The sequence below is a fragment of the Cibotium barometz genome, chromosome 30 (assembly GCF_041138505.1).
Source record: "Cibotium barometz isolate CiBa-2024 chromosome 30, ASM4113850v1, whole genome shotgun sequence".
Classification (NCBI taxonomy): domain Eukaryota; kingdom Viridiplantae; phylum Streptophyta; class Polypodiopsida; order Cyatheales; family Cibotiaceae; genus Cibotium; species Cibotium barometz.
In genome coordinates, this window is record NC_141075.1 from 20,605,482 (window position 1) to 20,631,352 (window position 25,871).

A 25,871-nucleotide genomic window follows, 5' to 3' on the forward strand; every position below is an offset into this window, starting at 1 on the left:
GCATAGCGCTTAAACACTTAGTTTAGCAAATAGCTATTATGGAACTAATGGCGTTCGTTTTATTTCCAAGAAAAGATCCTCCAATTAGTAAAAAGAGACTTCTTCCTCGAAGCAGATTAGAATCCTCCAAGGAAGTAGAAATGCTAGGGTGGGTGGGGATGATGAGATTAACCTCAGCTCCCTCATGAGAACTGACCAGGACAAAGGAGAAGATACCACAAGCAGCCATGTATCAATGGATCCCACAACCCCCACACCCCTCACTCTTCTTCCAGGATAGAAACAGATGTGGAAATCCCTAGGATATACAACCAACCTAACAGGTATCGTCAATTGGCTGAATACAGGAAAGGAGAGTTTCTTGCAGACACAACCTGCAGGTAAAGGCATCACACATAACCTGGAGGTGGGGGTAGAGAAATAATTGATCACCTACCCAAGTGAACCATACCATGATGTAATGCTTAGGCAGGGGGAACCAGAAAAGGGGGGAAAGAGGAAGAAAGGGGGGGAGGGGGGTGGTGGCGGCCAAGACTGGCCGCTGTAGCAGAAAGACTACAGGGGGCAAAAGCCACACTAGAGGACTGTAATGCCCGCTGTTGTCCGGCATGAGCAAGGGACCCACCTCCTACCAGGTTGAGTTCGACTCGCCAGCGGCGTCAAATACAGTCATCCGGTTGTGCCCCGACACATTGCGTACGGCCCAGGCCTTCTTTGCGAGGTGGCAATGAGGCTTGGACCCCACATCTGACCCGCTGGCTAGCATTTCAAGCATTCTCGTGACAACCTACTTCCCAAGCCTCAAGAAGGAATACCTTCCTCTTCTCCCGGTGATTGGTGGAGCCATCGGGAGAGTGATGGAACCACCCCCCCCCCCCCCCCCCCCCGCACTGTCGCTTCATCTCTCGCATGGGCAGCCGGGATTCCATCCCTTCACATCTGTATTGTGTCACCGGAGATAGTGCCCTACATCATATCCCTTCCTTGCCTCCGAGGAGACCCCATCTTGCAGAGAGTGGAGTACTCAAGCCTCCCAAGCCAATGCTTCATTTGCAGGCAGACGGGACACCTAACCAAAGCCTGCCATTGGTGCCAGTTTAGGAGACCGCCTCCAATGGACCCCCCCCCCCCCCCCCCCCCCCCCGATCACAGCTCATCAAGGGGTAGGGAGAGATGCAGGCCCTCAGGCAGCCGAGCACCAGGACCCGACCACCGACGACTCTGTTGTCTAAGAGTGGCAAACCGTTGGCTTGCGCCAGGGCCGCCAACCGACTTCCAGAGCTGAGCAACGTCGTCGTGCGCGCCAAGCTGGTAGAGTACAAGAGGATTCGGTTCTATTAGAGAATCGTTTCAAGCATTTATCGGAGCACCCACCCATCAGCGATCCCCCCCCCCCCCAAGTCACTACAAGGGTCCCACCTCCGGCCCCTCCGGACTGGCAGCCATTACCCCGCCGAGACGACTCCTCGGGTTCTCAGATTCCAGTGATGCCAACTGGCCCCATTGAGCCGCCGGTGAGCCCCTTCTTGCACCCTCCCTCTCCGGTGGATCACTCCCAGCAGCTTCCATCTCCCTCTTCCATCCCCTGCCCCCCCCCCCTCTCCATCCTCACCTCCGACTCTTCCCGCAACAGCCCCCCCCTGCCCCGTCCTATTCTTCTGAACCTGCAGTCCCCCCTCCCTCCACCTCTCTCGAGCATTCCTACCACCCTCTAGCAGCCCCCGATTCCAAAATGAGGCAGCCGGTGAGCTTCGTCCACCATTTGATTCATCGATTCTCGGAGCCAGTAGAGATGACCATCACTACCTCCCCAGTCAGGGCTCTCCCGCCATAGTCGCCACGTGGCTCCCCTAGGATCCTCGGGCTGCCAATGGATTACAGTTTCTACCGATGTCTTCCGATGGAAGGACCTGATACTTTTGAGGAGATAGTGGCTCCCATTCAGATCTGTGTGGTGTTTCATCATTCCAAGCCATCCACACTAGAAAGGGGCACGATGATCTTCTCCTTTCCCTTGAGTGCAACTCCAGGAATGGAGTGGGATTCGAAGTCAATGACTACTGCCATCAAGGGGCAAGCAATAGAGCTCTCACACCATCTTCATGATCCGCGCATCACCGACGTGCTCACCCATCTCTGGCCCCTGGCTCGGATACAGCTAGGAGGCTCACGCCACAGAGATCAGGACAGGGAGGTGGTGTCCTCCAGCCTAGAGGTGTTGCTTTTTGTGTTTCTTCATATCTCAGTTGCAGTACCCCTCCCCCCCTCTTACAGATAACTTCATTGTGATCGATGGAGTTCAGAGTACGCCTGCTCCTACGCTCAAACAGAGTGGCGACACATGGAGGACAGGATCCGCGAATGTCGCAATAGGAAGAGCCACCTTCAAGAGTACAATCTGTCAGTCCCTTCCCCAAGCTAACTTTTGGTGCAGCCCGTGGATTGAGAAGTCAGTTGTCACCAGTACAGAGATCAGATCCATCGAGGAGAGGAGGGTGGAGTACAAAAACCATGGGAGAGCTTCCTCTTGGACCTAGGCTGGAGATGGAGTCACTGGGGACTTCTTTGAGATTGCAAGCCCCCATAGGCGAAGAGATGGTATTCGCAGGTTGCGTAGCCAGGATGGAGCTATCGTTTTAGACCCCCCCATGTGAGAGCCATTGCCACCGATTTTTTCAACAAATACCTCCTCACGAGTGCCCCAATATCCTTACAGGTGATGGATGCATGAGAGGGTCTGGCGGGCCGCGACACAGAAGAGAGGTAGTTCCCCCTGCTCTCTTCGGACGTTCTTATTGACTCCCTGCACGGTAGAGGAGCTAGCAAAGGCATTGACGACTCTTCCTAGGGAAAAATGCTCGGGGGCCGACGGGCTTCCAGTTTCCTTCTTTCTTCACCACTGGCATCTCATGGAAGGCGACCTTCGAGCAACCTTCAATGAGATTATGACTACAGGTGCCATGCTAGAGAGGCTTTCAGAGGGTTTGATTCACTTGATTCCTAAGGAGGGTGGTGACGGATTGGAGATTTGACAACGGACCCATCACCCTCCTTGGGAGCGCCTAAAAGATATTGGCCAAGGCCATCAACCGGAGGCTTCAGCCTTTCCTCTCTGACTTGATCCATGACACTCATGAAGGTTTTGTTCAAGATCAGAGCATTCTGGACATCTTCACTTTCTGGGAGGCGACAACTTCGGCCAAGATGCGGCAGAAGGACCTCATTGTGCTCCTAGACTTTGAGAAGCCTTATGATAGAGTTGACTAGAGCTTTCTGGAGGGCACGATGTATTGGATGGGGTTCCAGTGGAGTGGATCCGCAGTGTTTCACGCCTCTACTCAGCCTCTCATAATCAAGTTCTCATTCAGAGAGCCCAAGGTGACAAATTTCCCCTTTCTCACTCAATCCGGAAGGACTGTACACTGGCACCATACCTCTTCCTATTTGTTACCGAGGCCATGAGCAGTTTTCTCTCAGCTCAGAAGACAAGGCTCCAGGAATTGTCTCCCCATCCGTACTCACGAGGAGCTGTTGGACTCAGAGTTTGCAGATGACACAACAACATACTTATCTGGAGATGTGGTGAATCTCCAGAGATTCAAAGAGGCGATTGAGATCTTTTGTTGTGCATCAAGAGCGTAGACCAACTGGCACAAGTCGTGTGGTTTTTGGGTTGGCTCCACACCCACCCCAACTTGGCATCCAGTTGAGGCTTTCCGGTGGATCCCCATGGGCACTCCAGTCTGCTATCTAGGATGCCAGTGGGCATCAATATCTCCCCAGAGCAGCAACTCGCCCCTCTTCTTCTAAGCATTCGGAAGAAGCTTTTGTACTAGGTTTTTGCGACGCTCTCCTTAGCCGGCCGAGTGGTGGTGGCTAACCAGGTCCTTGTTGCCATCATGTGGTACATTACTTCTGGTTGGGGCTTCTCCCGAGCATGCATTGGTCAGGTACAGTGGTTGATCCGGAACTTCTTGTGGGCCAGTTGTGATGGGAGGCCTACCTGGGCCAAGGTGGCCTGGAGAGTGATCATTCAGCCGCAACGCAGAGGAGGCCTAGGCGTCTTTGATCCCACCATTCAGAGTCACGCCCTGCTGGGCAAGTTGATTGTTAAGAGGACTTCTTCCATGTGGTGAGCTTGGAAGGGCTTCCTCTTGGCCCGGATTTCAGCCTGTACTCCAAGTCTAGGGAGCTGCTGGCCGCAAAGCACCAAATAGATCTTCCAAGAGATGAGGGCCCGCAGCTTTAGCCCAGCTTTTCAGGAGAGATTTGCAGCCAGCCTACTCCAAGCTTGGATCACCTCAGATCCGCCCTTCAGCAGTCATTTGCAGTAGCCTCGGAGGAGCGTCTTTGGCGCCCTTGGTCCATTTACCCAATGGCCACATGTTGGGGGCCGACCTCATGTATCATGGGGAGTGTTGATCATAGGACCTGCAAGGTTCCTTGGAGATTGAATTGCATTTAGTCCGCTTCCCTCGGAGGCTCAAGAGAGAGGCCTAGGTAGGATCTAGGGTAGAGACAGACTCAGCCTCGACATCGACTTTGCTATTCCCAAGGAGTGGCTGACCCCCTATCCCAGACCCGACCCCCCCACAGTGGCTAGGCATGTTTATTAGGCATGATATTCTCTTGGCAGTCCATGGCGTGGATGAGAGCTATGCTTTGCTCACTTTTTCTATTGGACCCCATGGCAAAATTAGAGAGATCAGAGCCCCCTCTGGATGACGTCCCTGGCTGCACCATACAAAGGGTGAGGGTGATGGAAAAGGAATTTTTTTATTACAAAAGTGTTATTCTTATTAAAATTGATTTTATGCATAGAAAGATGCATAAAGGAATTTTTTTTATTACAAAAGTGTTATTCTTATTAAAATTGATTTTATGCATAGAAAGATGCATAAAGGAATTTTTTTATTACAAAAGTGTTATTCTTTTTAAATTTGATTTTATGCATAGATCTATCCTTCTTCGAGTTTGGTGTAAACTTTGAAGATCATGGGGCATTCTTCATGTTCATATGTTCTCCCGCTTTTGTTCTCCCACAAAAGCGGAAGTCATAGCATCCTGTATAGGCTCAGTAGGGCACACCTGCAAATATGTTTGGTGTAAACTTTGAAGATAATGCGGCATTCTTCATGTTCATATGTTCTCCCACAAAAGCAGAAGTCATAACATCCTGTATAGTCTCTGTAGGGCACACCTGCAAATAATCCCGGATATAAGGAAGTAAAGCGACTCATTTTCCTTTTGGGAAAGCTGCTCCGATACTATAACAAAATTGTCTTCAAAGTGCTTCGGTACGAATTGCTCGTAGGACTGTTTCTTAAAAGCATCCCAAGTCCTTGCTTGGATCCCCTGCAACATCTGTGCACTCCACCAAGCATTAGCAATGTCAGTAAGATACATGCTAACGTTCTCAGACCCAAGGGAAATCTCAAACTGACAAATGAACGCCAAAGCTTTGTCAGTGTCTCCCATCTTGCCAATGAAGTTGGCAAACTTCACATTCTTTGCACCCTCCTTGAAATGGATGCCCTCTTTGTCTCGTTCATCTCACAGATTCCATCCTTCACTTGTTCCCTATCCCGATCTTGGGATGAAGAACGTTTCCTTTCCTCTCATGGGAGCTATACTCAAATTCCCATTGAATGATTGGGCGAGTTCAGTGTGAGGCTATGTCAACCGAGGGTGAACGGGGATCATAACGGGTAGGATGAGTAGCATGGGACTCTCCATGAGGGATATGAGTGCCCAAAGTTTCTTTGATAGAGAAACCAAATTCTTTCAAATAGCGTTGACAATGAGAAAGTGGATCCTTGATGACAATATCCTTCATGTGCCTCTCATAGTCATGGAAAGGAATCTTTTCCATGGTCTCTTCCTCCTCAAGGATCGCTTTGATTCTGGGCATCTTCTCGAGTCACCTTTGAAGGGATTGAAAATCCTTTTATGGACAAGCAAATTCCTGATGGTCTCTCCCCCATGTCACCACTTTGTTCCTCCATGGTTGCCCATGTTGTCAATCCCTGTTTCATGCCTCATACCACCCTTTCTCTAGAAAAAAAGATGAGCCACGCTCTGATACCACTCTACAACGGGAGGCATGTATTTAACCAAACTCACTTAACACAGGAATTAACAAACAAATACCAACACAAACAGACAAGACACAATACTAGGGGCTGAAATAATGTTATGGGCTGACCCCCCGAAACCCCCCCCCCCCCCCCTCAAGGATTTATTAATACCAAATACAATCAAGGAGGAGTGATTCCTTTCTGAGTAGAAGATTCCAATTTTCCCCAAAGCTTTCCAAAGATAGTAAATGATCTCGTGACCCGTAGGATCCAAAAGCCCTTGCGGTCTCTTGCCTACTTTGACTCACCCAAAGGCCTGTCATCAAGGATCCTATCCAATCAACCATTCCCCAGCAACTATCCAACTATGTGTCTCATAGGTCTTCTCAACGCAACAAGATTTCCGTGAGCACCAACTGGCAAAAGTATCCTTGCCCAATGAAGTAAGAGTGGAAGTGGCCTAAGTACTGGTCCAAATAGATCAGGGAACTTTAATACAATATAGACGACCTGCTGTCATCCGACGATGATGATGCAGGCAGCCATACAATATAACGATGACGTCACACAACCAGCATCCAAACAACAATGGCACAGATGGTCGTACAGATGATGATGTAGGTGGATGAAGCGATCCGTACAACAACCGCGTGTGGAGAGCTCCTTGCTCTTGACGATTCCACAATAACCCATACCGCTTATTTATCTCGGTCAAGTTGCTTTTCTTTAATGTGCTTTTTGATAAAAACTCTTATAAGAATTTGATATCCTGCTTTCCCTTCCACCCACTTTATGAATGATGTCCCGCCCTTTCTAATAAAGGTTGGCCCCTTTTGTCTGTCCCTGTGTGGCTCCACTTATAAATACATACAAACACTTATGGCTTTAAGCCATGTGATTCAAAGCCTACAAAACTCATAAAAGTCCCCCATTAACGTTAAATTAATGCAGCACTCGTGTCCTTGGGCTTTCCCGGGTGTCCCCCACACTCAGATACAAACAAGCCATAAAAGCACATACATGCAAGCATTAAAAACGTGTGCGCGCAAATAAAAGAAATTCAGCCAAGCATGAATGAATGCATGTTCCAAATGATAAATCATCTATTCCAATTCCTACTACACCTGGCACAGTATTTAAATGTGCCAGGGGTAGCTAAACCCTGCACCCGTCATCTAGCTCAAAAACCATGATCCATCAGATGAGTTCCAAGTGCACAAAATACGCTAACCATGATCCATCAGATGAGTTCCATGTGCACAAAATACGCTAACCCTTAATGATATCATAAGTATATGCATTCAAGACAGCATTCCGTCATTTGCACCTTCAGAGATAAGCATTCCTGTCATCTGTATCCTCAGAGACAAGTAAACCCATCATCCGTATCCCTCGGAGACAATCTTTCCAGTCATCTGGTTCGGAAAGGATCCATCAGTACACATGCGCATGCCCAAGAACTCTGTATAGTGGAGAAGTTACAAGAGCTGGTGAAATCCTCTCAGCCTATACTGAAGATAAGGGTGAATCAATCAGAGTCCACCACTTTGGGAAATTGGTCGAGTGCATATCAAAGATGATGTTCTCCCCACACCATCCCCCTCACGAAACCAAAAATACAGCAATCTAACCATGTGGAGTTGCAGCAGCCGGGGTGGGGGGGGGGGAGAGAGAGAGAGAGAGAGAGACATAGTTGCATGAAATGGAAATAGACACAGCTGATGTCTATGCAATGGAAACAGCTTGAGGCTAGGAAGCCGAAACAGCTAGGAAATGGCGAGTCTAAAACATTACATAAATACAAAGGTAAATTTTTCAAAAGTTAATAAAAATGTGGGAAGAGGTTGAGAGAAATAGAGGAGAAATGTGGGGTGAATCATAATTTGGAGGAGATAGCAAGAAAATTTGGGAGGAATCAAAACTGAAAAGGAAAAATTTGTGAGGGAAATCTTAAGAGGAGATGAGGAAACAGGGAAATCAAGACGAAAACAAAAATGGAGTTTCTGCATTTTTGACTAGCAAACAACCATACCTGGCTGCTTTGAGAAGTGAAGCCAAGTGCCTAAGGACTATGCCAGTCCAGATCGTGGGCAGCCCCAGATAATGTGGATGTTGGAACCAAAAGGGTGTCATCACGGCGTTCAAGACTTAAGATTGCCACATGCGCTCTTCATCCACCGGGAGAGGGGGGGGGGGAACACCATCTGAAGCATAGCCCAAGCAAAAAAAAAGGCTGGTTGCAAATTCGTTCTTGAAAGTTATGTCGGGATTGAGGAGATAAGGAAACAGGGAAATCAAGACGAAAACAAAAATGGAGTTTCTGCATTTTTGACTAGCAAACAACCATACCTGGCTGCTTTGAGAAGTGAAGCGAAGTGCCTAGGGACTATGCCAGTCCATATCGTGGGCAGCCCCAGATAATGTGGATGTTGGAACCAAAAGGATGTCATCACGGCGTTCAAGACTTAAGATTGCCACATGCGCTCATCATCCACTGGGGGGGGGCGCTTGTGGAACACCATCTAAAGCATAGCCCAAGCAAAAAAAAAAAAAGGCTGGTTGCAAATTCGTTCTTGAAAGTTACGTCGGGCTTGCAAAGAGGGTCCTCAGTTCAGATCCAGTGAATACTGGGGAGCCAAGCACCGCCACAGGTGAAAGTGCAATTGACAATGCACAAAATCCTTCCATGGCTCTCCTTGGGTGGGAGGCCGCAGACCATGAGTTTGCTCAAAATCGCCCTGCAAATTGCTGGATTACTGATGCCTAGCCTGCCCTTATTGGGCAGCCTGAATGATCTCATTCGAGGCCACCTTGGCCAAGCTATGTGGTCATTGCTCCCTACCCATAGGAATTTGGTTTAGGAGCAAATATATGCCCTATGCAAGAACGTGAGGACCAGCATGGCATGATGTTCCACATGGTGGCCAGAAGAACCTGGTTGGCCACCACAACTGGTCTTGCCAGGAAAAGTCAAGCTGTGCTCTGCTGCAAAAGCTACCAACGCATGCTCATGAGGGGGGCTATCGGCTCCTGTGGGATCATAATAATGCCAACCTGGCCCCCTCAGTAGTGCACTAAGGTGCCCTTGGGGATTCATTGAAAGGCCTCCATTGGTCTCCAAGAAGGGGCAGCTGAGGATCCCACCCATATGCCGCAAGATTTGTGCCAATTGATTCTTTGCCCAGAGATGAGACAAAATCCTAGATCGCAGCCGCAGAGCACTGTAGGTTTCCCTATGGATCAGAGAGGTAAACTCCTATAATGTCCACATGCTCGTCCAAGAGCTCCTCCAAGCTGTGGATGGAAAGTTTCATTAAAGCACTTAATCTGCATACATTTCATCATATTCTTATTACACCATAACACAAAAGAACATGAGTATTGCTCCATCCTTACCGTTGACACAGCACCTGTGTAGTCTGCTGCAATTATCAACTTCAGAAGATATGGCCACAGTACAAGCTGTAAAGAGGAGATGTGTCATCATACTACATAGAGCACATAAAATGGATACAAAATCAGCACAAATAGAACTTCCACTTGCCCATTTCACAAAATTTTTTTTAAGCATTTCAAATGTTAAATTCCCTGAAAAGGCGTCAATGGATAAAACGAACTAAAAAGCACCAATAAGAGGTTGTATACTGTATCCAAATGCATGCCCAACATAGTAGATGTTCTAAAATCAGCGACAGCCTCCTGACAAGATAACTACCTGTGCCTCTTCATGATTTCAGCTGAATCTGGTGCGTAAATTCAAATTAGAATTGTGCCTTCATGCAAGGAGTGCATATCCTTTAGACATTGTTTAAGAAACCCCCTCAAAACACTGTTCTGCTTTGCATCGTGAAATACCTCCCAGAGAGCCAATTGACAGTGGTGCTTTTCAGAAGCCAAGATAAATGTACTAAAGAAAGAACATCTAAAATCAGGTGATATATATTATTGATGATCACTTACACACCTCCATCTCAGGCATGGTCCCTGCTAGCAGGAGCATGGCCTTATCACATATAGTCCGCAATTCTGAAGGAGATACTGAACCCACCTTCAGCTGATACAAAAAATGGTGTTAAGAGTAGTGAATGGATGCCAGTTTTGCAACACATAACTTTGAATATAAAACCTAACCTCTGTTTTGAATAAGTCACCAGGTTTCGTGCCAATTTCTTTCTTGGAAGATGCTGCTTCAACTTTGTACTTGCCTGCATCTTCACTTAAAGCACATTGTCTAGCAAGGAACTCAACAAACAGCTCCCCAGAGCCTTTTTCCACCCATCCACTTGAAGCCATGGACACAATCAACTGCAGTCAAAAAACTTTACTCTTATATCAATGCATGAAAAAATAGCACAACTTAAAGACCCACTACTGATCAACACAGAGTCTCCCGAGTATTCATTACCTCTACTAGAGCCTTGCGAAGATAGAGATCCTGCTCGGAAAGTGCCGGTTTAACAACATCAAGAAGTTGAGACCGTCGGCCATCCCAAGCTTCATGAAGCCTAGTAATAATCAAAACAGAAATAAGGCTCATTACAAACAAAGCCCCGCCCACCCACGAGGCACGATTTCGACAGGGAGCTCCCTAGCCAAGGAGCATACGCAATCATATTTGTGTAAACCCCCTAAACAAAGATTTTGTGACATTTTAACGGACTTTCCAGCAGGAAAATGAAGCAAGCATTACCGGGGTAAGAGATGCTGAAAAACTGAAACTGTTCCGAGACGAACTGAGTCATCTTTGTTACTCACTCGCTTATGTCAAAAAACAAAACAGATCATCAAGCATTAACGTTTGAACTTTCTCCTAGCTGACTAGGGCGGAACATGTCTTGAATTGACAAAATGTACTTACTGATATTAAAAATGTAAAAAGTTCATCACTGAAGGCAGTCCCGATTGTCAAGAAGCAGTGCAGTACCTTATTTGACCTCTGGTGTTGCCACATAAACAACAAAACAGTTAGATGTATCTGTAAAGGGTGTGTTGAATGAGTGCCTTTTGGTGCCAAAACCTAGAATAATTTGAGTCAGCACAGGCAGCAGGTATGTTCACAAAAAGCCAAAATGTGCAGTGCTGAACACAAAACAATCATCAAGGTTCTCCACAGCCTACAACCCTTACGTTGTTTTGTAAGTTGTTTTACATTATGTTTCCTCGAAAGAAAGCCATGTTCTGTCTGATTGCAAGCATTCCAGCAAACTTCTAGTGCATGATGGGTTCTTTTTAAGATCCAAAACCAGAGACTCATGATGGGTTCTTCATAAGCCTGACCCTGATTCAGCTGAACTCTCCATGTCTACAACCACCTTTTGGCATCTCCCTTTAATTACATTGACAACAATGTTAACTTATCCTCATCTCTATCCTTCCCAAAGGTAAATGCTGCCAACTCCATCCCCGCCAAAAATCCCTATGGATCCTCTCCAGCATGCTCATGGAACACCGGATATGTCATCATGGCTGCCATCTGCTCTACTAACAACTCTCAGACCTACAAACAACCTAAAGTGTGCTTCAAAGCCCTCCTCAGTGGGAGCACCAAAACAATGATGTGTCAAGGAGACCTGCCTCTATAGCCCATCCGAAACACACCACTGTGAGGAGCGAACTACCACCAACACCACAACACCAAATCAAGGCACCAGTACACTCAGCTGACGTCCCCTAGACTCTTGCTGATACAGGAGGACACTTGAGCACACTCTAAACTCCTCAAACTGTATAGCTGCCTCTTCTAGACATCCTCCCAGGTCAGCTCTGATTTCTAATGGCCCTGATCTTCCCTTGTAACCCTTTTAGCCGACCTCAGCTGACTACTAACTGACCAGAAATACTCTTCGCTGCCAAAGAATGATCAGATGTTGACAGAATACCTAATCTTCCTTTGTAAACCCTTTAGCCGACCTCAGCTAACCTTATATCCACATCCCTAGGGCCTTCTTTGGACATGCTAGCATGAATGGTATTCTGGCAGGCAATACTTTCTCTGATCATGCACCTGTCATTCTGGCAGTACAGACACTTGCGCACCCAGATCCGAGATAGCCTCATTCAGGACCCCAACATATGCAACAGGACAGAGATCCGAGAGAGTTTGGATTTTTCGCTCTGCTTCAGCCGCAAGAGCCTTGGACGCAAGCCTTCGAGAGATCAGAAGTTTATTACAAGAGGCAACACAAAGCAGATTGGTTGGCTTCCGAGAGCAGGAAAGGAGAATCCGTCAGAGCCTAGCTCCCTTGCAGCGGCTTCAGGAGAGTACCCCTGACATCCCGTGGATTAAGGCCCAGTTGGCTACAGCCCAATTCCATTGAGAAGCGGAGGGTGGAGTATAGATACCATGCCAGAGCCTCCTTTTGGACCCAAGCAGGAGACAGGGCCATTGGAGATATCTTTGAGATAGCATGCCCACACAAGCCGAAGGGATGGTATCCGCATGTTGCGAGGCCGGGATGGATCCACAGTTGCAGATCCCCCCCCCCCCCCATGTGCGAGCCATTGCCACAAATTTCTTCCACTCTCCTCACGTGTGCCCCCTTATCCTCTCATGTGATTGATAAGTGTGACCGGTTCTGGTGGCAAACAAGAGATGTGGTTGCTCCCACTCTCGGACTTTCCTGTTGACACCCTTTACTACACAAGAGCTTGCAGAGTCTAATGAAACTCCATAGGGGCATATGCCCAGGAGAAGACGGGCTTCTGGTTTCTTATTTTTCCAACACTGTGATCTCATGGAAGGCGGCTTCAAAGCTGCCTTCAATGAGATTATGATCACGGAAGCCATGCCGGAGAGGTTGTCAAAGGGATTGATCCATTTGATTCCCAAGGAGAGTGGTGACAGATTAGAGATTGTACAGTGGAGGCCCATCGCCCTCCTAGGGACAGCCTACAAAATTCTAGCCAAGGCCATCAGCCAACTTTTCCTCCCTAATTTGATCCATGGCACGCAGACGCGTTTCCTCCAGGATCGGAGCATCCTGGACAACATCTTTACTTTTTGGGAGGTGACCGCTTCGGCCGAGTTCAGGCAACAGGATCTTATTGTTCTCCTTCGGGATTTTGAAAGAGCCTATAACGGGCTAGACTAGCGCTTTTTGGAGGGGCGATGTGCCGGATGGGATTCCCTAAGGAGTGATCCGAGGTGTTTCTGGGCTCTACTCGACTTCACAACACAGCCAGGTTCTCTTCCAGGGAGCCAGAGGCAACAGATTTTTAGGCACATCGAAGCCTCGCGGTTGGCACTTGGCTAGCCATAAGAGGTAGACCAGTAGTCACACTAAGCGGGGAACAGGCCCCGCTCCCTGTCAGGAATTTATTCAGGAACAATCCACGAGCTCGCAAGCCAGGATCAATACATCAATGAATACAAAAGCAAACAAATATGCCGATGTAGAAACCCAAGTCGAAGTCGATGTCGAGGCACGAGATCCTAATGCCGAGCACACCACGGGATGGCCCACAAGATCTCTCACCAGGCTAGTACCAAATCCAATGTTCCCTTAGCTTGTACACGAGGTTCACAAGAGAGAGGTGTAGATGATGAAGCTTATAATGTTCAGATGTAGGTTTAGTGCCCACACCAAAGTAGAAAACAATCCACACGAAGAGGCCGCACATATGAGTATGAACCGGAGCAGTTACACGTGGCAGAACGGAAGCTGTACTGTACAGATCAGTAGGCGGCACCCAGTTCAATCTGTGCCAGCATTCAGAAACAGCAGTAAATAGGTGATGGACAAGTGGCGTTGTTCAGGTGCTAGTGGCGGCGGCGGCAGTTCAGGCGCTAGTCAACAGGCAACGGTAGCATGTCTTGGCAGTTCACACGGCAGACAACGGCACTGGCTAACGTAGGTCACAACGCCGGCTGCAACGCTGGCTGGTGCAAGCAACAAGGCGCACGGGCAGCAACAACACGTGGCGGTAGGTGTACTGCAAGCGGCTCTCTATAGAGGCGGCAACGGCGGCATGCGACAATCAACAACAGCAGCAATTCCATACAACAGCAGCAATTCCATACAACAGCACGGCAACGGTAAACTCCAACCTTTGATTGATGATGCCCACGCCTCAATGTTGATGAAGGCGATGATGAACTTCACTCTTCAATGATGATGATCAAGAGAGGCTCCTCCTAGTTTTATACTAGAGGGGGGGTCTGCTTTTTGCCAAAAAAGCTAGCCAAGCTTTTGCTTTGTCTTTTTCACTTTGCTTTCCTCTTTTACTTTTAATAATAAAATATTACTCAAAAAAGTCCAGCTTTTATCCAAGTTCTTGTGTTGTGCTTTTCTGGCTTTAAGACCTTGCTTTTTGGCCCTAGAGCTGCTTTTTGAAAAAGCAGCTTTTTGCTTTTCTATCTTGCTCAATCCCCTCTTGCCCGTTGTGCTCTTGGTTTACAGTCAACTCAATTTGAATTTTTGCTTTTCTCTGCTTTTTAACCAAATCTAGTGCTTTATTAATGAGCAAACCTTATGGTCCTTGTCCCCATGCCTTCTTCTACCTGTCCAATGTCCGAGCAAGGGTTCCATCGTGTGAATAGAGCTAGGAGGGCGAAATAGTTACATTCCCTCCCTCTTGTATCGTATTTGTCCTCAACTGCGGGATACAAGTGTTCCAAGCATATCCATATGTTCCAAGTACTAGCCCTATCTGGTGAGCTTGTGGATTTAGTCATCCCCATAGCTGTGGTGTCATTTAATCTCAATTCCTTATCTTTGACCAATGGCTTTGTCTTTGATGGTTCTTCTTCATGACCTAAGACATCTATTAGATAAAAGAAATCCATACTTACCTCTTGCAAAAACTAGACAAAATCTAGTCAACAAACAGGTATGCATCATTCGCGTCTTCTAGGTATTTCAAGTCTTGGCCAGGTAGTTTGGAGCCCAGTGGACTATCACATGCCATAAATCCAAGCATTATCCACACATCAAAAACAGCACACAAAGTCAAAGAAATTCAAACATACATCAATATGCAATGCACATGTAAAGATTCTCTTGTTCATCGATTGTCCTGTCTGGTCTCATCGGAAACCGGTTCTGAGCTATCTGGCTCTTAACGAAAACCATTCGGTAAATCATCAGGGCCATCTGGACACTATGACCGCCCGAGTGTTCATCAATAGTCATTTGGGCCATCTCGTCGCACAGACCGCGCGACTATGAAATCCGATACAGTCATCTCGACCATCTCATCACTTATGACCGCCCGACTGTTCATCAATAGTCATCTAGGCTATCTGGTCGCATTGACCATCCAACTATGAAATCCAAGGCATCTAGCACAAAGGCCACCCAATGGGTCATCTAGCATTGTTGCCACCCAAATACAAATCTCGCTCCTTGGATCATCTAGTATGCAACCGACCCAAACTAGAGCATGTCCAATTAACCATTACATAAGAAAAATAATAATCAATTACATTCCAATATTTATACAATGAAGAGGGCTAGAGGTACAATCCCTCCCTTTTGAATCTGTCTTGTTCACAAGACGCCTATGTCTGTACTTCAAATACATCTGGACCAACCAGTTCCTCATAAGCTCGAAGTATCTCTAGATAGTCCTTGAAGTACTCTTCTGGCATTCATTTCGCATCCAATGGCGAATAATTCTTGAATTTCAAGAGGAATTTTATGACCACTGTCTTTCCTCTTTTCCTCACAAAATGAAACACAGTCTATTCTGGTTGCAAAATTTGTTCTTGCTCTTCCACATCTGGTGGATCATCCTACATAGGGTCCTATGGGAGAGGTCCCGTATATGGTTTCAATAAAGTGACATGGAAGGCATTATGTATCCTTCAATATTTTGGAAGGTCCAACCATCGTTAATCTTCTTGGTAACCTGAAAAGGTCCATAATACGTAGAACCAAGCTTTGGGTCCTTGTGCTCCTTGGCTTTAGACTTCCAAAGTCTTGCTTTCTCAAATCTCAACAAGACCCAATTCCCTTCTTCAAATCAAACCTTCCTTCAATGCTTATCTGCAGCTTTCTTTTGCTTGGCTTCAAATGTCTCAATAGCCTTTCGAACCTGTGCAAAAGCTGTATCCAAGTCTCGAACAAACTCATCCGCATGGAAGATCTCTTCCTTGGTTCTAAGCACGGGCAACAACAATGGTTTGCCACAAATAATCTCAAAAGGAGCTTTGTCTATCGATGAATCAACGGTATTATTATAAGCATACTCAACCAAAGGCAAATACTTCTCCCATTGATCCTTCGCTTTTTCGAGAGCATAACACTTTAGTATATCCAAGATAGTGAGGTCTCCAATCTCACTTTGTCCATCGGTTTCAAGATGATAAGCCGAAGAGAAATTCAGCTTTGTCTCCATATTGTCGAAAAGAGCTCTCGAAAAGAAACTAGCAGTTCGAGGATCTCTATCCCCCACAATGGACTTAGGCAATCCATGGTGCTTGAAAATCTGTTGAATAAACAATCTCGCCATATGCTATGTGCGAATGGTCTTCTTTACTAGAATGAAGTAGGCTTGCTTACTAAATCTATCAATAATAGTCCATATACCATCATTCCCATATCCTGACTTTGGCAATCTAAAGATAAAATCCATAGCAATACTCTCCCATGAAACATTCGGAATCAACAATGGTTGCAATAATCTTGCAGGCTTTTGTCGATCAAACTTGACCTTCTGACAAACCAAACATTCTCGAACATATAACTCAATGTCCTTTCTCATGCTAGGCCAATAGAAGTAGCTCTCCAAAGCTTGAGTGGAGCATGGCATTCCTCCATCACTTTTGGCCTCAAATCCTTTGTCACACATAATAGGGTTTGCATCATAAGAAAACCCTCCTTGATGACATAAGAAGTGACCAAATCTCAATTATGCAATTGGTTTCAAATATCCTTGAAATCCTCATCGGTAGCATAAAGATCTTTCATCAAAGTAAAATCCATGTGATATCCAATAGAAACTGCATGGCTCATGGGTCTCCTAGATAATGCATCTGCTACCTTGTTGTCTTTTCCATGAGTATGCATAATTTGGAAATGAAATTGGACCAAATAACTAGCCCATCTTATATGCTTTTCGGATATCTTAGGTTGAGACATGAAGTACCTAAGACTTCCATGATCCGTCTTGATAACAAACTCAACACCCATGAATGATAGCCATCAACTCTTTCTCATACATGGGTGCAGTCTTTTCGGCTCCTTGAAGTCTCCGACTTTCATAGGCCACAGCATGGCCCTCTTGGTTCAAGACTGCTCCAATGCAATCTCTTGAGGCATCACATTCAACCATAAAAGCTTTGACAAATCTGGAATAATCAACACCGGTCCTTTGCTAGCATAAAATTTCAATGCTTCAAAGGATTCTTTTTCAGCTTTGGTCCACCGAAATCCCACGGCTTTCTTTGTCGAGTCATGCAATGGACTGGCTATCACTGCAAAGTTCAAACCACTTGATGAACTTCCTGTAATAAGAGCATAAGCCAAGGAGACTTCGAACTGCATGCACACTAGTCAACTTTGACCATTCCATAATAGATTTGGCCCTTGACCTTGTCTGGATCCATCTTGACCCCTTCCTTGGACACTATTTGGTCCAAGTAGTGAATTTCACATCCCTCGTATAGATGATATCATTAGTAAGCTACATGGGGCAGCAATTTTTAGCAAGATTGATTTGAAAAGTGGCTATCACCAAGTGCGGATGGCACCACAAGATGTCCATAAGACGGCATTCGGTTTTGGGCTTTATGAGTATCTTGTGATGCCATTTGGTCTTTCAAATGCACCCACTACTTTTATCAAGATGATGGACATGATTTTCCGAGAGTGTAGAAAGTTTGCACGGACTTTCTTTGATGATATTCTGTCTTCTCCAAGGATGAGGAGGAGCATAAGAAGCACTTAGCCATTGTTTTTTATGAGCTACGCAAGCATAAGCTCTACATCGATGGCAAGAAAAGTGAATTTATCTTATCAAAAATCCAATACTTGGGTCATTGTTTCCAAGGAAGGGGTTGAGATGGATTTCACCAAAGTGCAAGCAATCAAGGATTGGCCAAAAATATGGAGGTGCTTGGGCCTGTGCTCGTATTATTGACACTTTTATGGCACTTTGCTCATGTTGCACTTCCATTACATGCTTTGACCAAGAAGAAGGTTGCGTATAAATGAAGCATACCTGAAAATGATGCTTTTCATAGTTTGAAGAGTGTTATCATTTTTGGGCCCGTACTTATAGTGCCCGACTTGGAGAGGCCTTTCTCCGTGGAATGCGATGTAAGTGGGGACTGCATAGGGGCTGTCCCAAATCAAGAGAAACATGTGGTTGCATTTGAAAGCTGCAAGTTGCATGATGCACAAAGACTCTTGGGCATCTATGAGAAAGAGCTTCTAGCCGTGATTCATGCCCTTACAATGTGAAACACTACCTTTAGGGGCTGAATTCACTGTTAAAACTAATCATCAAAGTTGAAGATATTTTCTATCACAACCCAAGCTTTCCCAAATTCCTTATCCATGTTTCATTTTCAAATTGTGCATACACCTGGAAAGAAAAACTTAGTTACCGATGCACTTTCAAGAAGGACATATGTTGTTGTATCAATGGCCTCTCATGAAGACTTGACGGTTATAAGAAAAACCAACCAAGCTGTAGACTTGTTCTGAAGCTCTCCACCATAACAAGGCTCTCTCTTTCAAGAGGCCCTGCACCATCTGAATCTTGCAAGCATCCTAGAGAGGATGGAATTCGAAGTGAACATTCCACATGTTAAGCTATGCATCAACTACTTCCTGTGTTCTCTCCTTCCTTTCCCCTGCAAAAACCTCCAGGGTGAAGAAAGGAGCTATTAAAATTTTCCCTGCAGGTGTGGGAGTAGTCGCAACCACCTTCTGTAGTATAGTGATCTATTGATACAAGAGAGTATTCTCCTTCCGGAGATTGGCCATCTCACTGCCCTGCTTCTTTGGGGTAGAAATCTCTGCTCGGAACTTCTCAATCTCACCATCAAAGAAGTTTTCTCAACCCCATCTATCTCCTCTTCCACCACTTTTGTATGCTGCCCATAAGCATGAGCATGAGCATGAGCAGATTCCCCTGTTTCTATCCGTTCTTGCTCATGACCTCACAAATCATCGGTGAAGGAGAGGGGCTAGGGTGTCACCATGGTAAGAGAGATGGAAAAGAGAAAAAAGAAGCAAGGGTTTTAACTCTGTTGCTGCAAAAAGAAAAGGATTGATATGTGCTGATTCGGAACTTTCAGAAAAGCAAGGGGAAAACTATATAAACTGTAGGAAAAATCTGAGATCATCGCGTAAACCACTTCCCTAAATCTTCCTCGTGCCCTGTGTGTACAAGAAGAGAGGTTCGAAATCTGTTCCCCACTGTTTTGTCCCACATTGAACATTGAGAAGAGTCTTTGTTTTATGGTCTTCAACGTATAAGATGTGAGCTTATAATATGGTCCATGCTTTTTTTGTTTTTAAAAAATGCTCACTGCTTTTCTTTTTTAAAAAAACAGCCGCCCCTTTACTTAGACCCCAAAAATACATAGACCCGGATTTTTTTTAGAAATCCCACCTACAATAGCGATATGCATGCTTTCCTCTCTTTTGGCGGCCTGTTCAGACAGCGATCTTCAACCCACGTGCTCATGTACATGTGCACTCTTGTGGATGATCCAAAAGCCCTACATGCTGGCCGCCCTGGTACTAGCCTCCCCACTTCTCTGATGCACATCGCCAAGACTATTGGTGTCTTGTAGGAGGCCAGCATCTCTGCTTTCCACGCTTCGAAACCCTCTACCGCCCACAGATCAGCCTAACATACTGTATGCAGGCTGTATAACAGCCCTCTGCCACAGTCGTCACAGCCCATTGACCTCATCCCCCTAGCTACACGTAAACCAGATGTGTCAAGAGTAGGCACTTAAGCATAAATACATCATGTTATATACTTGAACAGAGAAAGAGCTAGTTGAAGTTTACCCTGAGAACCATACTACTCTCACCACACGCCTTGGATTTTGAATACGCCGAAGCCATTGGAAGCAAAGTATTCAACACCACAACAAGGCCCTGCATAGACCAATCATCATGTCAACATTTATACAAAGATTTCAAAAGAGTCTATGTCTACATACTGTGTGAATACCCCAACTACAAAAAAGAGCATAAACTCATCTTATGTCTATATTAAGTACAAAGCCCAATCCTTTATGTATGAACCCTGTGAGCAGCCCAAACTTTCAGTGTGCAATTACACAAATAGTAATATTATGAATCATCTCATTATTAACAATATGATTGAATTCCAATAATAACATTAGATGGAAAAAAATTGTACTTTTTAGAGAGAGTGTGTGCGAGAGTATATATTTAGTTATGGGCGTTCAGAAGGTGTAGGCTAAGTCATTGCAAAAGAACCCCATGATTATACATACCTGAAAATCTAGGAACAGTATGCCAGCATGAGGCTTTAAAACTGCATCAAGCAATACATGTAGACTTCTGGTCACTGGCAGATGATTATCCTTTTCCTTCTTGTACCTGCCAAACACACAGGAACAGAGGTTTGGAATTTTCAGAACAGAAAATAGAAAATGTTAAAACAATCAGTCATAAACACACCAAAAAAGTTTCTTACATGCTGAGAATAACAGGAAGCAATCTTGGCAATGCTGCTTTACGTTGTAACTCACTGACAAGGGGTACCAGCTCTCCTAATGCCTCAACTGTTGCAAGACGAACCTAGTCAACAAAAACATAGAAGGTTTTAAATCTTTTTTTTCTAACATGAGCCAAATATGGAAGCGTCATACCAAAAAAAAAACTTCTATACCATCAGAACACATGATTAACCCTTTATAGGGATACCAAAGTATCCTTCAATAAGGAACCCATTCCAGTTGCGAGAGTACGTGCACACCTTGGTTTCGCGTGCCGTAACCCAAGATCCAAGAAACAACTCAAATGCGGAATGAAGAAAAGCTCTGAATAAAAACAGACAAAGAAGTGAGCATAGATCGTAGTTTTCAAATTGTGCGTACGTGCGTGCAGATAAAGAAGTGAGCATAGATCGTAGTTTTCAAACTTGGCATGGGTGCATGTTGTGCACAAAAAGCTGTGCACTCACATTGTATCACCATCGAGAGGCGGTGCTGTTGGAAAATCATCATAATACTGCGATATTGCCCAACACCAGTGCTTAAATGCTGAAATCCCATCATCAGATCAAAAACATCAATTGCTTGCACATGAGAGTCTGAGACATATAAACCCCACCACACACCCCCCACCCCCCGTGCGCGCCCTCCGGCGGCCTCAAACTAAAACAAAGAAATGAACTAAAACACCACCGGAAAAAGAAGTAACACAGCAGCTATAATTATAAAAAGCATACCAGTCGCAAAAACTACTCTCTGGCTATCCTTCACGCAACCAAGGAGAGGTAGCACACGGGAGAAAACCCCTTTGACTCGCGGAGTGAACTGAGAAGCTTTGCTCAATCCAGAAGCAGAAAAAATCAATGTCAGTGGTATAACAATACAATTAAAAAACTTACTTGATCATGTGGTGGCATGTAAGGTTACATGATTCTCCAAACTGAGGGTGCCATTGTGCATATAAGATAGCTTAACTCAGCTAATGCGCCAACAACAGTCAGAGCAAATGAAAGTATCACCATAGCCTTGTTTTAATATAAGCCTATGGTGAACGCTTGAGATATGATATTTTACTGTATTTGCCGATTCAAGTACGACATTTCAAGTGAGGAAGATGGAGTGAAGAAAAAGTTTGGAATCATTTCCTTCATTGCACACAGAATTTTCTGTTGTTTGCTTATATTACAAATTAATTGAATATTTCTGTACGTAAAACTATCAATGTATGAATATCGAAACTATTATAATAAAGTAGTATATTGTAGTAAATTCTCTTAGTATAAAATTAACTTCATACAAAAATAAATCTTTTCAATAAAAAATGTAAAATCAAGCGTGGTGATGGAAGGTAACAGTGTGCATGCATGCAAGCATGTGACTCCTACTTTGGTGCAAACAAATTTCCGATACAACTTTTCATTTTTAAAACCAACACACACTTTGATGCCAATTTAAGGTCCTTTCAGATGGGCATATACCTTCTGAAGAAGCAAATTCAGCAAGAGTTTGAACTACAGCTGAAGCGGAAACAACACTTCCTGTCAGCTGTAGAAATATCTCATCCATCATCTGCAAATCAGATGATTGCAACTCGCATTAGAGTGAGATAGATGCTCTACAAACAAAATATTACAGAGCATGGAATACAAAAGCAGAACATAACACTGGGAGTACCAAATCTGGCAAACGTGACCCTATTGCAACAAGAAGTCCAGAGGCAGCCCTCTGCCAGAAAGCATTGACATCCTGCTTGCAAAATGAAGATTCCTTTGAATTGATTACAGCACAAATGTACATTTACTATGTTAATAACACAAAGGAACATTGTCCAGGATTCAATCATGTGCCAGTCTTTTTGGCCCATGTGGAAAATTATGTTCTTTTAAAAAATGTGTGATGCATAGTTGGCATTTTCCTTATTAACCATGCATGTTGTTGCACCTTATGATGCAGTCACACAATAGCAACGTCTTTGCCCCTTCGAAAAAAGACCAACACGTTTCAAAAAATAATTTTCAAATTCAATATAAAGAATTTAGAAACCATTATATACATAAATGACCAAGAAACAAAGAAAAAGATATTAAACTTTGAAGCTTGAAAAAAAGGAACTTTGAAGCAAAAAGTTCTAGACTCTAAGATGCCGATAGAATTATTTGGCTTTTTCCAAAACACTATAAGAAATTGGGAACATTAGAGAGAGATTGGAGAGATGCGACAAGGGAGAGGGGAAAATTTGAGAAAATTGAAGAATGATGAAGAAAAGGAAGAGAAACAGAAAGAAAAGGGAAAAAAGGAAGAAGAAGAAACGAGTCGGAGCTAGAAGAAAGGAGGAGAAGAGGAACAAGAGAAAAGAGTAAGAAGAAAGGAGGAGAAGAGGAACAAGAGAAAAGAGTAAGAAGAAGGGAGGAGACAGGAGATGGGCTATGGCAGGTCACAGGCTGAAACAAGGAGCTGAAACAGGCTAAAACAACGTGAAAAAAGACAGGGTGATAAGCCAAACAAGGCCAAAAAAAAAATGACCCAAAAAATTTTGGGTGAGTTTATTTTGGAAGTTTCATAAGGTCTCAAAAACGTTTTGCGGACGTTTTGCGGTAGAAACGTTTCGCAGGATGGTCACAAAGTTGCTTCATGAGATTATTTGCACCTTGTTACTTGTCATTTCCATCAATGCAAGCTTTGCGATTTTCCTCATGACACCAACATCCAGCTCTTGTTCATCCATCACTCGCACAGTGTGGGCCATCACGCGAAACACGCAGGCATGATGGCTGAATTGTTGGCCAGCTCGCTTTATACATCAAACAAAGGCAGCACAAAACACTGTGAGTATTGATTCCACAAAAGACTCTGAAGTGGGTGTGTTCTCCTTCATGTAAAAACTAAACAATGCTGCATAAGCAAGTCAATAAAACAAGAAAAAAAAATGGTTTTCTTTACCCTCCTAACTGTACGTAGGCTTGTCATACAGCAGTCCAAAACTGTTCTTGAGTTCCTGAAATTCCAAACAAACAATTGAAATGCCTTCAATGTCTATTCGATTGCATAGAACTGCCTGAAAGAAATGAGGTTGATTTCTTAAATACTATCACTTTTTGAAACAACTTTAAGTACAACAAAGTTTTTCCACAACTGCACAGATACAAATCAGGCATGCACACAACACGTGCAATAGCGTGAAAATCAGGCATGCACACAACAGGCACAAAATAACACATCCGATATGCACAATAGCCTGCCATATCACTTCTCTCACATTGAAATCAACATCCAAATCATAAATTGTGCAGCGCAACTCAAGCCATATTGTATGCCTGTGAGAAGTAATTAGGATCTACGCTGAAGCTAGCTGAGAGTTGCCAATGGCATCTATATCAGCTTTACTTGTCCATTTGTAGAACCTTCAACTGCAAGGGCATTGTGTAGAAAGAGAATAGAGCCTCCATGGCAGAGCCAAGAATACTATGTACAGGGTAAGTGTAAGGATGACAAGACTTGCAGATGTTTCTGATCAAGAAAAGGGAAGCTACAGCGCATTCACAAGTCACAGATTGTGCATAGCATTCTGTACTTTCGTTTGATGTGCTGTGTGAATATGTAAGGTGTGTTATTATTCATCACACTTTGATTATTGAGCGACTTTTAAGTCAGCAACACAACTTAGATGGGCTAAAGCGTTATATGCCTAACTTAGTTTGTTAATGAGGTTAAGAATTGTGACATAACTCTCACAGATGGTTCGATTCAATGAAGTGCATGCATTTGGTCCCATACAAAGGGCAAGCCTCCACTGAGGAAAGGCTCCCCCCATCCTAGTACTTTGTGCTACAGCCCACACCTTCTCCCCCTTATTGGGCAGCTTGGAAATGCAGCAAACAATAGCACATCAGGAGCTAAACCTTCTCTCCAGTCCAGCCAGAGTTCAGCACTGAGACAGAGGTTTAGAAATTGAAGTGGGGTTGGTTCATCAGCAATTTTCTTTAGTTCTTTCCAAATTTCCACCTGTACTCACTTTTGCACGTTTGTACATTGAGCAATTTGCTCAACATCAGTAGCCCCTTTTTTTTCCGGGAAAAAGATCCTTCTATTAGTTAATGAAAAAACAGCCACGAAGGGCTACATACAATCTCGCCTCCATGTGCGGGGCGGTGATCAAAGAAATCAAAGGTGGAGAAAGACGCACTTCTCCTCCGGCTGGCCATTCTATGAGGAGAAGCCTATCTCATACAAAGGAAAGGGAGGGGGAGGGGGATATAACCACACACATGGTCTGTAATGCCAAGTGGGATCACCACCTCTATCTGTGAGAAAGGGGGCAGGCCGCCAAAGCCTCAAGAAAGCTTCCCGCCGCTTCCACATGCAGTCACAGCCACCCTGCGACTTCCCCCACTATCCGCGGAGGGTATGAATGATGTCGAGCCAAATGCTCTTGATGGACTCCGCAGGCAGAGTGTGGGTACCTCGATGGCTTCGATGCATCTAGATCTCCATATGTGCAAAGCTGCAATGGTACTACAAATCTCCCATCTCTAGCACGAGCCCGGACTCCAATGATCAGTAGATGGGACTGGGACTTGTACTGCCGAAATGCGAAGGTGAGAGACCTGAAAGGCTAGCCCCCAACCTTCCTCCTCATAAGCCATGATAACCTCTATGGCCCAAGGGACAGTGCCCCATGAAATGATACAGGTCGAGGTCCTGTCCATCGTGATAATCGGGAGAATCTGCTGCCGAACCTGCTGAGCAAAAGCATGTCGTGAGCAGCTTGACCGTCTATGCAATCATGCGCCTGTAAGAAACCTGCCCGACCACTTACAGCCCACAACTTTTCCCCCTTATTGGGCAGCTTGGAAATGCAGCAAACAATAGCGCATCAAGAGCTAAACCTTCTCTCCAGTCCAGCCAGAGTTCAGCGCTGAGACAAGTTTAGAAATTGAAGTGGGGTTGGTTCATCAGCAATTTTCTTTAGTTCTTTCCAAATTTCCACCTGCACTCACTTTTGCACGTTTGTACATTGAGCAATTTGCTCAACATCAGTAGCCCCTTAAGTTGGACACATATCCTTAATGTTTATATCAAGCAACACGTGTACTTGCAAGTTTCCTATGTTGCCATGGCAGGATACAAGCTTATGGATGCAACCAAGC

General features: G+C 44.9%; 1 protein-coding gene across 3 annotated transcripts in view; it reads right to left on the minus strand.

Annotated features, from left to right (window-relative positions):
- The window catches only part of LOC147621256 (ARM repeat superfamily protein), a 189,867-nt gene that overhangs the window by 123,520 nt on the left and 40,476 nt on the right, over positions 1-25,871 (minus strand). For all 3 annotated transcript variants that reach the window (XR_015269782.1, XM_086823966.1, XM_086823965.1), the window contains exons 3-18: positions 23,665-23,719; positions 23,372-23,515; positions 22,399-22,470; positions 22,203-22,293; positions 21,462-21,557; positions 21,195-21,273; positions 20,988-21,051; positions 20,706-20,809; positions 20,503-20,608; positions 20,048-20,137; positions 10,936-11,013; positions 10,768-10,835; positions 10,483-10,582; positions 10,209-10,382; positions 10,042-10,131; positions 9,474-9,539 (exon numbers count right to left, since the gene is read on the minus strand). Coding sequence is in view for 2 of the 3 variants with exons in the window: in XM_086823966.1 (XP_086680092.1) it covers positions 9,474-9,539; positions 10,042-10,131; positions 10,209-10,382; positions 10,483-10,582; positions 10,768-10,835; positions 10,936-11,013; positions 20,048-20,137; positions 20,503-20,608; positions 20,706-20,809; positions 20,988-21,051; positions 21,195-21,273; positions 21,462-21,557; positions 22,203-22,293; positions 22,399-22,470; positions 23,372-23,515; positions 23,665-23,719 (1,477 nt within the window). In the remaining variant the exon portion in view is untranslated. The remainder of the gene's footprint in view (positions 1-9,473; positions 9,540-10,041; positions 10,132-10,208; positions 10,383-10,482; positions 10,583-10,767; positions 10,836-10,935; positions 11,014-20,047; positions 20,138-20,502; positions 20,609-20,705; positions 20,810-20,987; positions 21,052-21,194; positions 21,274-21,461; positions 21,558-22,202; positions 22,294-22,398; positions 22,471-23,371; positions 23,516-23,664; positions 23,720-25,871) is intronic.